Here is a 15,000-nt window from a genome sequence, read left to right on the forward strand (position 1 = left end):
AGAGAGAGAGAGAGAGAGAGAGAGAGAGAGAGAAGAGAGAGAAACAGAGAGAAAGAGACAGAGAGAGAGAGAGAAACAGAGAGAAACAGAGAGATAGAGACAGAGAGAGAGAGAGAAACAGAGAGAGAGAGAGAGAGAGAGAGAGACAGACAGACAGACAGACAGACAGACAGACAGACAGACAGACAGACAGACAGAGACAGAGAAACACAGAGACAGAGAGACACCATAGATATTAGTCAGCCATCACATTGCCAGGACTTATGGTGCCTTCAAGTGCCGTGGGAATGAACACCCGTCCCAAGACTAACCTCTGAGTGGGAGGAGGTACTCCCATCACTGACCTTTCACCTTTTCAACCAAAAGATGACAAATAGGTCTTGAATTTGTTTTGTTATCTTTTGGCACAATCAGATCGGACCTAAGACTTCCTAACTGGGAAGGTTTGCAATTATGAGGAGCAGTATATGTATATATGTATGTGTGTACTAACACATAGGCTTGAGCTGAGCCAGTAGTTCGTCTCGGCTCCAGCGTAACGAGTCTCGGCGGTCGGCAACGGCACATAGCAACGGGCCGCACGCCTTCCCATGATCCTCCAGCGACGGAACATTCAGGTAGTGAACCAGCACCATGTCTGGGTTCTACACACACACACACACACACACACACACAGAAGAGGTTAATACACACACACCAGGGTTTCCGTTAGCCGAAAATGAAAACTATTTTTAAGCAGGTAAATAAACCTGCAGCCCATTCTAACCCATCTAAACACAATCACCTATAATGACAAGGTGACAACAGGTTTTTACTAATTATATTTATTTATTTTATTTTTTATTTCACCTTTATTTAACCAGGTAGGTAAGTTGAGAACAAGTTCTCATTTACAATTGCGACCTGGCCAAGATAAAGCAAAGCAGTGAGACACGAACAACAACACAGAGTTACACATGGAGTAAAACAAACATACAGTCAATAATACAGTATAAACAAGTCTATATACGATGTGAGCAAATGAGGTGAGAAGGGAGGTAAAGGCAAAGTAAATACAATATAGCAAGTAAAACACTGGAAAGGTAGATTTTCAATGGAAGAATGTGCAAAGTAGAAATAAAAATAATGGGGTGCAAAGGAGCAAAATAAATAAATTAATTAAATACAGTTGGGAAAGAGGTAGTTGTTTGGGCTAAATTATAGGTGGGCTATGTACAGGTGCAGTAATCTGTAAGATGCTCTGACAGTTGATGCTTAAAGCTAGTGAGGGAGATAAGTGTTTCCAGTTTAAGAGATTTTTGTAGTTCGTTCCAGTCATTGGCAGCAGAGAAATGGAAGGAGAGGCGGCCAAAGAAAGAATTGGTTTTGGGGGTGACTAGAGAGATATACCTGCTGGAGCGTGTGCTACAGGTGGGAGATGCTATGGTGACCAGCGAGCTGAGATAAGGGGGGACTTTACCTAGCAGGGTCTTGTAGATGACATGGAGCCAGTGGGTTTGGCGACGAGTATGAAGCGAGGGCCAGCCAACGAGAGCGTACAGGTCGCAATGGTGGGTGGTATATGGGGCTTTGGTGACAAAACGGATTGCACTGTGATAGACTGCATCCAATTTGTTGAGTAGGGTATTGGAGGCTATTTTGTAAATGACATCGCCAAAGTCGAGGATTGGTAGGATGGTCAGTTTTACAAGGGTATGTTTGGCAGCATGAGTGAAGGATGCTTTGTTGCGAAATAGGAAGCCACTTCTAGATTTAACTTTGGATTGGAGATGTTTGATATGGGTCTGGAAGGAGAGTTTACAGTCTAACCAGACACCTAAGTATTTGTAGTTGTCCACGTATTCTAAGTCAGAGCCGTCCAGAGTAGTGATGTTGGACAGGCGGGTAGGTGCAGGTAGCGATCGGTTGAAGAGCATGCATTTAGTTTTACTTGTATTTAAGAGCAATTGGAGGCCACGGAAGGAGAGTTGTATGGCATTGAAGCTGAATGTTTGCAAATGAAATACAGAAATATCTAATGTACATAGTATTCACATTGCTCAGTCAATACATGTAAGAATCACTTTTGTCAGAGATGGAGTCTTCTTGAGACAGAGATGGAGTCTTCTTGGGACAGAGATGGAGTCTTCTTGGGAAAGAGATGGAGTCTTCTTGGGACAGAGATGGAGTCTTCTTGGGACAGAGATGGAGTCTTCTTGGGACAGAGATGGAGTCTTCTTTGGACAGAGATGGAGTCTTCTTGGGACAGAGATTGAGTCTTCTTGGGACAGAGATGGAGTCTTCTTGAGACAGAGATGGAGTCTTCTTGGGACAGAGATGGAGTCTTCTTGGGACAGAGATGGAGTCTTCTTGGAGTCTTCTTGGGACAGAGATGGAGTCTTCTTGAGTCAGAGATGGAGTCTTCTTGGGACAGAGATGGAGTCTTCTTGGGACAGAGATGGAGTCTTCTTGGGACAGAGATGGAGTCTTCTTGAGTCAGAGATGGAGTCTTCTTGAGTCAGAGATGGAGTCTTCTTGGGAGAGATGGAGTCTTCTTGAGACAGAGATGGAGTCTTCTTGGACAGAGATGGAGTCTTCTTGAGACAGAGATGGAGACAGAGATGGAGTCTTGGGACAGAGATGGAGTCTTCTTGGGACAGAGATGGAGTCTTCTTGAGTCTTCTTGGGACAGAGATGGAGTCTTCTTGGGACAGAGATGGAGTCTTCTTGAGTCAGAGATGGAGTCTTCTTGAGTCAGAGATGGAGTCTTCTTGAGTCAGAGATGGAGTCTTCTTGAGTCAGAGATGGAGTCTTCTTGGGTCAGAGATGGAGTCTTCTTGGGTCAGAGATGGAGTCTTCTTGGGACAGAGATGGAGTCTTCTTGGGTCAGAGATGGAGTCTTCTTGAGTCAGAGATGGAGTATGGAGTCTTCTTGAGTCAGAGATGGAGTCTTCTTGGGTCAGAGATGGAGTCTTCTTGGGACAGAGATGGAGTCTTCTTGGGACAGAGATGGAGTCTTCTTGGGTCAGAGATGGAGTCTTCTTGGGTCAGAGATGGAGTCTTCTTGGGACAGAGATGGAGTCTTCTTGGGACAGAGATGGAGTCTTCTTGGGTCAGAGATGGAGTCTTCTTGAGTCAGAGATGGAGTCTTCTTGAGTCAGAGATGGAGTCTTCTTGAGTCAGAGATGGAGTCTTCTTGGGTCAGAGATGGAGTCTTCTTGGGACAGAGATGGAGTCTTCTTTGGACAGAGATGGAGTCTTCTTGGGACAGAGATGGAGTCTTCTTGGGTCAGAGATGGAGTCTTCTTGGGTCAGAGATGGAGTCTTCTTGGGACAGAGATGGAGTCTTCTTGAGTCAGAGATGGAGTCTTCTTGGGTCCATAAAGTTAATTTCTTTGCCACATTTTTAGCAATTTTATTTTAGTGCCTTATTGATGACAAGTTTTGGAATAGTTTTATTCTGTACGGGCTTCCTTCTTTTCACTCTGTCATTTAGGTTTGTATTGTGAAGTAACAGTGTTGATGATCCATCCTCAGTTTTCTCCCATCACAGCCAATCAACTCTGTAACTGTTTTAAAAAGTCACCATTGACCTCATGGTGAAATACCTGAGTGGTTTCCTTCCTCTCCGGCAACTGAGTTTAGTGAATGTGGTATCTTTGTAGTGGCTGGGTGTATTAGTACACCATCCAAAGTGTACTAATACACTTCACCATGCTTAAAGGGATATTCAATGTCTGCTTGTAATATTTATACCCATCTAATAATAGGTTAGGGTAAGGACCCTTCTTTTTGAAAAACCTTGTTTGAAATTCACTGCTTGACTGAGGGACCTTACAGATAATTGTAAGTGTGGGGGTCAGGGATATTAATAACGCATTCTAGTCATATTATCAACCCATCCTAGTGGTTTATAATCCTAGTCATATTATCAACCCATACTAGTCATATTATCAACCCATACTAGTCATATTATCAACCAACACTAGTCATATTATCAACCCATACTAGTCATATTATCAACCAATACTAGTCATATTATCAACCCATACTAGTCATATTATCAACCAATACTAGTCATATTATCAACCCATACTAGTCATATTATCAACCCATACTAGTGATATTATCAACCCATACTAGTCATATTATCAACCAATACTAGTCATATTATCAACCCATACTAGTCATATTATCAACCAATACTAGTCATATTATCAACCAATACTAGTCATATTATCAACCCATACTAGTCATATTATCAACCAATACTAGTCATATTATCAACCAATACTAGTCATATTATCAACCCATACTAGTCATATTATCAACCCATACTAGTCATATTATCAACCAATACTAGTCATATTATCAACCCATACTAGTCATATTATCAACCAATACTAGTCATATTATCAACCAATACTAGTCATATTATCAACCCATACTAGTCATATTATCAACCCATACTAGTCATATTATCAACCAATACTAGTCATATTATCAACCCATACTAGTCATATTATCAACCAATACTAGTCATATTATCAACCCATACTAGTCATATTATCAACCAATACTAGTCATATTATCAACCAATACTAGTCATATTATCAACCAATACTAGTCATATTATCAACCCATACTAGTCATATTATCAACCCATACTAGTCATATTATCAACCCATACTAGTCATATTATCAACCAATACTAGTCATATTATCAACCAATACTAGTCATATTATCAACCCATACTAGTCATATTATCAACCCATACTAGTCATATTATCAACCCATACTAGTCATATTATCAACCCATACTAGTCATATTATCAACCAATACTAGTCATATTATCAACCAATACTAGTCATATTATCAACCAATACTAGTCATATTATCAACCCATACTAGTCATATTATCAACCAATACTAGTCATATTATCAACCCATACTAGTCATATTATCAACCCATACTAGTCATATTATCAACCAATACTAGTCATATTATCAACCAATACTAGTCATATTATCAACCCATACTAGTCATATTATCAACCCATACTAGTCATATTATCAACCAATACTAGTCATATTATCAACCCATACTAGTCATATTATCAACCCATACTAGTCATATTATCAACCAATACTAGTGGTTTATAATACTAGTCATATTATCAACCAATACTAGTCATATTATCAACCCATACTAGTCATATTATCAACCAATACTAGAGTGGAGTTTTCCCAGGTGTGCTGTCTAGAGTGGAGTTTTCCCAGGTGTGCTGTCTAGAGTGGAGTTTTCCCAGGTGTGCTGTCTAGAGTGGAGTTTTCCCAGGTGTGCTGTCTAGAGTGGAGTTTTCCCAGGTGTGCTGTCTAGAGTGGAGTTTTCCCAGGTGTGCTGTCTAGAGTGGAGTTTTCCCAGGTGTGCTGTCTAGAGTGGAGTTTTCCCAGGTGTGCTGTCTAGAGTGGAGTTTTCCCAGGTGTGCTGTCTAGAGTGGAGTTTTCCCAGGTGTGCTGTCTAGAGTTGAGTTTTCCCAGTTGAGTTTTCTAGAAAATGAGTTTTCCCAGGTGTTCTGTCTAATCACTGGGGAGTTTTCCCAGGTGTGCTGTCTAGACTGTGGGGGACGTTTTCCCAGTAAATGTGATGTCTGTCGTCTAATCACCGGGAGTTTTCCCAAATGTGATGTCTAGTCGTGGGGAGTTTTCCCAAATGTGATGTGCTCTAGTCACTGGGGACGCCTATACTGGATGTTTTCCCAGGTGTGCTGTCTAGTAAATGTGAGTTTTCCCAATCACTGGGGGAGTTTTCATGATGTAAATGATGTCTGTTTTTCACCGGGCAGCTTCATGATGTAAATGTGATGTCTGTCGCTCTAATCACTGGGGACGTCTTCATACTGTAAATGTGATGTCTGTCGTTCTAATCACTGTGGGGGACGTCTTCATTATGTAAATGTGATGTCTGTCGTTCTAATCACCGGGGACGTCTTCATGATGTAAATGTGATGTCTGTCGTTCTAATCACTGGGGACGTCTTCATACTGTAAATGTGATGTCTGTCGTTCTAATCACTGGGGACGTCTTCATACTGTAAATGTGATGTCTGTCGTTCTAATCACTGGGGACGTCTTCATGATGTAAATGTGATGTCTGTCGTTCTAATCACTGGGGACGTCTTCATACTGTAAATGTGATGTCTGTCGTTCTAATCACTGGGGACGTCTTCATACTGTAAATGTGATGTCTGTCGTTCTAATCACTGGGGACGTCTTCATACTGTAAATGTGATGTCTGTCGTTCTAATCACTGGGGACGTCTTCATACTGTAAATGTGATGTCTGTCGTTCTAATCACCGGGGACGTCTTCATACTGTAAATGTGATGTCTGTCGTTCTAATCACTGGGGACGTCTTCATGATGTAAATGTGATGTCTGTCGTTCTAATCACTGTGGGGGACGTCTTCCTACTGTAAATGTGATGTCTGTCGTTCTAATCACCGGGGACGTCTTCATCATGTAAATGTGATGTCTGTCGTTCTAATCACTGGGGACGTCTTCCTACTGTAAATGTGATGTCTGTCGTTCTAATCACTGGGGACGTCTTCCTACTGTAAATGTGATGTCTGTCGTTCTAATCACTGGGGACGTCTTCATCATGTAAATGTGATGTCTGTCGTTCTAATCACTGGGGACGTCTTCATACTGTAAATGTGATGTCTGTCGTTCTAATCACTGGGGACGTCTTCATCATGTAAATGTGATGTCTGTCGTTCTAATCACTGCGGACGTCTTCATACTGTAAATGTGATGTCTGTCGTTCTAATCACTGGGGACGTCTTCATGATGTAAATGTGATGTCTGTCGTTCTAATCACTGGGGGGGACGTCTTCCTACTGTAAATGTGATGTCTGTCGTTCTAATCACTGGGGACGTCTTCATACTGTAAATGTGATGTCTGTCGTTCTAATCACTGGGGACGTCTTCATGATGTAAATGTGATGTCTGTCGTTCTAATCACTGGGGACGTCTTCCTACTGTAAATGTGATGTCTGTCGTTCTAATCACTGGGGGGGACGTCTTCATGATGTAAATGTGATGTCTGTCGTTCTAATCACTGGGGACGTCTTCATACTGTAAATGTGATGTCTGTCGTTCTAATCACTGTGGGGGACGTCTTCCTACTGTAAATGTGATGTCTGTCATTCTAATCACTGGGGACGTCTTCATGATGTAAATGTGATGTCTGTCGTTCTAATCACTGGGGACGTCTTCCTACTGTAAATGTGATGTCTGTTGTTCTAATCACCGGGGACGTCTTCATGATGTAAATGTGATGTCTGTCGTTCTAATCACTGGGGACGTCTTCATGATGTAAATGTGATGTCTGTCGTTCTAATCACTGTGGGGGACGTCTTCATCATGTAAATGTGATGTCTGTCGTTCTAATCACTGGGGACGTCTTCATCATGTAAATGTGATGTCTGTCGTTCTAATCACCGGGGACGTCTTCATGATGTAAATGTGATGTCTGTCGTTCTAATCACTGGGGACGTCTTCATCATGTAAATGTGATGTCTGTCGTTCTAATCACCGGGGACGTCTTCATGATGTAAATGTGATGTCTGTCGTTCTAATCACTGTGGACGTCTTCATCATGTAAATGTGATGTCTGTCGTTCTAATCACTGGGGACGTCTTCATACTGTAAATGTGATGTCTGTCGTTCTAATCACTGTGGAGGACGTCTTCCTACTGTAAATGTGATGTCTGTCGTTCTAATCACCGGGGACGTCTTCATGATGTAAATGTGATGTCTGTCGTTCTAATCACTGGGGACGTCTTCATACTGTAAATGTGATGTCTGTCGTTCTAATCACTGGGGACGTCTTCATACTGTAAATGTGATGTCTGTCGTTCTAATCACTGGGGACGTCTTCATGATGTAAATGTGATGTCTGTCGTTCTAATCACTGGGGACGTCTTCATACTGTAAATGTGATGTCGGTCGTTCTAATCACTGGGGACGTCTTCATGATGTAAATGTGATGTCTGTCGTTCTAATCACTGGGGACGTCTTCCTACTGTAAATGTGATGTCTGTCGTTCTAATCACCGGGGACGTCTTCATCATGTAAATGTGATGTCTGTCGTTCTAATCACTGTGGGGGACGTCTTCCTACTGTAAATGTGATGTCTGTCGTTCTAATCACTGGGGACGTCTTCATCATGTAAATGTGATGTCTGTCGTTCTAGTCACTGGGGACGTCTTCATACTGTAAATGTGATGTCTGTCGTTCTAATCACTGTGGGGGACGTCTTCATACTGTAAATGTGATGTCTGTCGTTCTAATCACTGGGGACGTCTTCATGATGTAAATGTGATGTCTGTCGTTCTAATCACTGGGGACGTCTTCATACTGTAAATGTGATGTCTGTCGTTCTAGTCACTGTGGGGGACGTCTTCATGATGTAAATGTGATGTCTGTCGTTCTAATCACCGGGGACGTCTTCATGATGTAAATGTGATGTCTGTCGTTCTAATCACTGGGGACGTCTTCATACTGTAAATGTGATGTCTGTCGTTCTAATCACTGGGGACGTCTTCATGATGTAAATGTGATGTCTGTCGTTCTAATCACTGGGGACGTCTTCATACTGTAAATGTGATGTCTGTCGTTCTAATCACTGGGGACGTCTTCATGATGTAAATGTGATGTCTGTCGTTCTAATCACTGTGGGGGACGTCTTCATGATGTAAATGTGAGGTCTGTCGTTCTAATCACTGGGGACGTCTTCCTACTGTAAATGTGATGTCTGTCGTTCTAATCACTGTGGGGGACGTCTTCATCATGTAAATGTGATGTCTGTCGTTCTAATCACTGTGGGGGACGTCTTCATACTGTAAATGTGATGTCTGTCGTTCTAATCACTGGGGACGTCTTCATGATGTAAATGTGATGTCTGTCGTTCTAATCACTGGGGACGTCTTCATGATGTAAATGTGATGTCTGTCGTTCTAATCACCGGGGACGTCTTCATCATGTAAATGTGATGTCTGTCGTTCTAATCACTGGGGACGTCTTCCTACTGTAAATGTGATGTCTGTCGTTCTAATCACTGGGGACGTCTTCATGATGTAAATGTGATGTCTGTCGTTCTAATCACTGGGGACGTCTTCATACTGTAAATGTGATGTCTGTCGTTCTAATCACCGGGGACGTCTTCATGATGTAAATGTGATGTCTGTCGTTCTAATCACTGGGGACGTCTTCATACTGTAAATGTGATGTCTGTCGTTCTAATCACTGGGGACGTCTTCCTACTGTAAATGTGATGTCTGTCGTTCTAATCACTGGGGACGTCTTCATGATGTAAATGTGATGTCTGTCGTTCTAATCACTGGGGACGTCTTCCTACTGTAAATGTGATGTCTGTCGTTCTAGTCACTGGGGACGTCTTCATACTGTAAATGTGATGTCTGTCGTTCTAATCACTGGGGACGTCTTCATGATGTAAATGTGATGTCTGTCGTTCTAATCACTGTGGGGGACGTCTTCCTACTGTAAATGTGATGTCTGTCGTTCTAATCACTGGGGACGTCTTCATCATGTAAATGTGATGTCTGTCGTTCTAATCACTGGGGACGTCTTCCTACTGTAAATGTGATGTCTGTCGTTCTAATCACTGGGGACGTCTTCATGATGTAAATGTGATGTCTGTCGTTCTAATCACCGGGGACGTCTTCATGATGTAAATGTGATGTCTGTCGTTCTAATCACTGGGGACGTCTTCATCATGTAAATGTGATGTCTGTCGTTCTAATCACTGTGGGGGACGTCTTCCTACTGTAAATGTGATGTCTGTCGTTCTAATCACTGGGGACGTCTTCATACTGTAAATGTGATGTCTGTCGTTCTAATCACTGTGGGGGACGTCTTCATGATGTAAATGTGATGTCTGTCGTTCTAATCACCGGGGACGTCTTCATGATGTAAATGTGATGTCTGTCGTTCTAATCACTGGGGACGTCTTCATGATGTAAATGTGATGTCTGTCGTTCTAATCACTGGGGACGTCTTCCTACTGTAAATGTGATGTCTGTCGTTCTAATCACTGGGGACGTCTTCATCATGTAAATGTGATGTCTGTCGTTCTAATCACTGGGGACGTCTTCATGATGTAAATGTGATGTCTGTCGTTCTAATCACTGGGGACGTCTTCCTACTGTAAATGTGATGTCTGTCGTTCTAATCACTGGGGACGTCTTCATGATGTAAATGTGATGTCTGTCGTTCTAATCACTGGGGACGTCTTCCTACTGTAAATGTGATGTCTGTCGTTCTAATCACTGGGGACGTCTTCCTACTGTGAATGTGATGTCTGTCGTTCTAATCACTGGGGACGTCTTCATGATGTAAATGTGATGTCTGTCGTTCTAATCACTGGGGACGTCTTCCTACTGTAAATGTGATGTCTGTCGTTCTAATCACTGGGGACGTCTTCATCATGTAAATGTGATGTCTGTCGTTCTAATCACTGGGGACGTCTTCCTACTGTAAATGTGATGTCTGTCGTTCTAATCACCGGGGACGTCTTCATCATGTAAATGTGATGTCTGTCGTTCTAATCACCGGGGACGTCTTCATGATGTAAATGTGATGTCTGTCGTTCTAATCACTGGGGACGTCTTCATGATGTAAATGTGATGTCTGTCGTTCTAATCACTGGGGACGTCTTCATACTGTAAATGTGATGTCTGTCGTTCTAATCACTGTGGGGGACGTCTTCATGATGTAAATGTGATGTCTGTCGTTCTAATCACTGTGGGGGACGTCTTCCTACTGTAAATGTGATGTCTGTCGTTCTAATCACTGGGGACGTCTTCATGATGTAAATGTGATGTCTGTCGTTCTAATCACTGGGGACGTCTTCATCATGTAAATGTGATGTCTGTCGTTCTAATCACCGGGGACGTCTTCATACTGTAAATGTGATGTCTGTCGTTCTAATCACTGTGGGGGACGTCTTCATGATGTAAATGTGATGTCTGCCGTTCTAATCACTGGGGACGTCTTCATGATGTAAATGTGATGTCTGTCGTTCTAATCACTGGGGACGTCTTCATGTTGTAAATGTGATGTCTGTCGTTCTAATCACTGGGGACGTCTTCATACTGTAAATGTGATGTCTGTCGTTCTAATCACTGGGGACGTCTTCATGATGTAAATGTGATGTCTGTCGTTCTAGTCACTGGGGACGTCTTCATACTGTAAATGTGATGTCTGTCGTTCTAATCACTGGGGACGTCTTCATGATGTAAATGTGATGTCTGTCGTTCTAATCACTGGGGACGTCTTCCTACTGTAAATGTGATGTCTGTCGTTCTAATCACCGGGGACGTCTTCATGATGTAAATGTGATGTCTGTCGTTCTAATCACTGGGGACGTCTTCATACTGTAAATGTGATGTCTGTCGTTCTAATCACTGGGGACGTCTTCATCATGTAAATGTGATGTCTGTCGTTCTAATCACTGGGGACGTCTTCATGATGTAAATGTGATGTCTGTCGTTCTAATCACTGTGGGGGACGTCTTCCTACTGTAAATGTGATGTCTGTCGTTCTAATCACTGGGGACGTCTTCATGATGTAAATGTGATGTCTGTCGTTCTAATCACTGTGGGGGACGTCTTCCTACTGTAAATGTGATGTCTGTCGTTCTAATCACTGGGGACGTCTTCTTGATGTAAATGTGATGTATGTCGTTCTAATCACTGGGGGGGACGTCTTCATGATGTAAATGTGATGTCTGTCGTTCTAATCACTGGGGACGTCTTCCTACTGTAAATGTGATGTCTGTCGTTCTAATCACTGGGGACGTCTTCCTACTGTAAATGTGATGTCTGTCGTTCTAATCACTGTGGGGGACGTCTTCATGATGTAAATGTGATGTCTGTTGTTCTAATCACTGGGGACGTCTTCATCATGTAAATGTGATGTCTGTCGTTCTAATCACCGGGGACGTCTTCATACTGTAAATGTGATGTCTGTCGTTCTAATCACTGGGGACGTCTTCATGATGTAAATGTGATGTCTGTCGTTCTAATCACTGGGGACGTCTTCATCATGTAAATGTGATGTCTGTCGTTCTAATCACTGGGGACGTCTTCATACTGTAAATGTGATGTCTGTCGTTCTAATCACTGGGGACGTCTTCATACTGTAAATGTGATGTCTGTCGTTCTAATCACTGGGGACGTCTTCATCATGTAAATGTGATGTCTGTCGTTCTAATCACTGGGGACGTCTTCCTACTGTAAATGTGATGTCTGTCGTTCTAATCACTGGGGACGTCTTCATACTGTAAATGTGATGTCTGTCGTTCTAATCACTGTGGGGGACGTCTTCATGATGTAAATGTGACGTCTGTCGTTCTAGTCACTGGGGACGTCTTCATACTGTAAATGTGATGTCTGTCGTTCTAATCACTGGGGACGTCTTCATGATGTAAATGTGATGTCTGTCGTTCTAATCACTGGGGACGTCTTCATGATGTAAATGTGATGTCTGTCGTTCTAATCACTGGGGACGTCTTCATACTGTAAATGTGATGTCTGTCGTTCTAATCACTGGGGACGTCTTCATACTGTAAATGTGATGTCTGTCGTTCTAATCACTGGGGACGTCTTCCTACTGTAAATGTGATGTCTGTCGTTCTAATCACTGGGGACGTCTTCATACTGTAAATGTGATGTCTGTCGTTCTAATCACTGGGGACGTCTTCATACTGTAAATGTGATGTCTGTCGTTCTAATCACTGGGGACGTCTTCATGATGTAAATGTGATGTCTGTCGTTCTAATCACTGGGGACGTCTTCATACTGTAAATGTGATGTCTGTCGTTCTAATCACTGGGGACGTCTTCATGATGTAAATGTGATGTCTGTCGTTCTAATCACTGTGGACGTCTTCCTACTGTAAATGTGATGTCTGTCGTTCTAATCACTGGGGACGTCTTCATGATGTAAATGTGATGTCTGTCGTTCTAATCACTGAGGACGTCTTCATGATGTAAATGTGATGTCTGTCGTTCTAATCACTGGGGACGTCTTCATACTGTAAATGTGATGTCTGTCGTTCTAGTCACTGGGGACGTCTTCATGATGTAAATGTGATGTCTGTCGTTCTAATCACTGGGGACGTCTTCATACTGTAAATGTGATGTCTGTCGTTCTAATCACTGGGGACGTCTTCCTACTGTAAATGTGATGTCTGTCGTTCTAATCACTGGGGACGTCTTCATCATGTAAATGTGATGTCTGTCGTTCTAATCACTGGGGACGTCTTCATACTGTAAATGTGATGTCTGTCGTTCTAATCACTGGGGACGTCTTCATGATGTAAATGTGATGTCTGTCGTTCTAATCACTGGGGACGTCTTCATGATGTAAATGTGATGTCTGTCGTTCTAATCACCGGGGACGTCTTCATGATGTAAATGTGATGTCTGTCGTTCTAATCACTGGGGACGTCTTCATACTGTAAACACACACACACACACACACACACACACACACTGGATTGTAACTGACCTGCAACAGCCAGTAGCACCTCCTGTGGAATGTTGGGACGATGGAAGAATGGACGTAGCAACCATAGAGACACTGGAGAGAGAGAGAGAGAACAGAGGACATGTTGGGACGATGGAAGAATGGACGTAGCAACCATAGAGACACTGGAGAGAGAGAGAGAGAACAGAGGACATGTTGGGACGATGGAAGAATGGACGTAGCAACCATAGAGACACTGGAGAGAGAGAGAGAACAGAGGACATGTTGGGACGATGGAAGAATGGACATAGCAACCATAGAGACACTGGAGAGAGAGAGAGAACAGAGGACATGTTGGGACGATGGAAGAATGGACGTAGCAACCATAGAGACACTGGAGAGAGAGAGAGAGAACAGAGGACATGTTGGGACGATGGAAGAATGGACATAGCAACCATAGAGACACTGGAGAGAGAGAGAGAGAACAGAGGACATGTTGGGACAATGGAAGAATGGACGTAGCAACCATAGAGACACTGGAGAGAGAGAGAGAGAACAGAGGACATGTTGGGACGATGGAAGAATGGACGTAGCAACCATAGAGACACTGGAGAGAGAGAGAGAGAACAGAGGACATGTTGGGACGATGGAAGAATGGACGTAGCAACCATAGAGACACTGGAGAGAGAGAGAGAGAACAGAGGACATGTTGGGACGATGGAAGAATGGACATAGCAACCATAGAGACACTGGAGAGAGAGAGAGAACAGAGGACATGTTGGGACGATGGAAGAATGGACGTAGCAACCATAGAGACACTGGAGAGAGAGAGAGAACAGAGGACATGTTGGGACGATGGAAGAATGGACGTAGCAACCATAGAGACACTGGAGAGAGAGAGAGAGAACAGAGGACATGTTGGGACGATGGAAGAATGGACGTAGCAACCATAGAGACACTGGAGAGAGAGAGAGAACAGAGGACATGTTGGGACGATGGAAGAATGGACATAGCAACCATAGAGACACTGGAGAGAGAGAGAGAACAGAGGACATGTTCGGACGATGGAAGAATGGACGTAGCAACCATAGAGACACTGGAGAGAGAGAGAGAGAACAGAGGACATGTTGGGACAATGGAAGAATGGACATAGCAACCAGAGACACTGGAGAGAGAGAGAGAGAGAGAGAGAACAGAGGACATGTTGGGACGATGGAAGAATGGACATAGCAACCATAGAGACACTGGAGAGAGAGAGAACAGAGGACATGTTGGGACAATGGAAGAATGGACATAGCAACCATAGAGACACTGGAGAGAGAGAGAGAGAGAGACAGAGGACATGTTGGGACGATGGAAGAATGGACATAGCAACCATAGAGACACTGGAGAGAGAGAGAACAGAGGACATGTTGGGACAATGGAAGAATGGACATAGCAACCATAGAGACACTGGAGAGAGAGAGAGA

General features: G+C 43.1%; 1 protein-coding gene across 1 annotated transcript in view; it reads right to left on the reverse strand.

Annotated features, from left to right (window-relative positions):
* camta2 (calmodulin binding transcription activator 2) overlaps positions 1-15,000 on the reverse strand; it is a 152,711-nt gene that overhangs the window by 114,288 nt on the left and 23,423 nt on the right. Inside the window, 2 exon segments of the mRNA XM_065022045.1 lie at positions 494-644; positions 13,574-13,645. Of these exon segments, the coding sequence (XP_064878117.1) occupies positions 494-644; positions 13,574-13,645 (223 nt within the window).

This window comes from Oncorhynchus nerka, linkage group LG8, assembly GCF_034236695.1.
Source record: "Oncorhynchus nerka isolate Pitt River linkage group LG8, Oner_Uvic_2.0, whole genome shotgun sequence".
NCBI lineage: Eukaryota > Metazoa > Chordata > Actinopteri > Salmoniformes > Salmonidae > Oncorhynchus > Oncorhynchus nerka.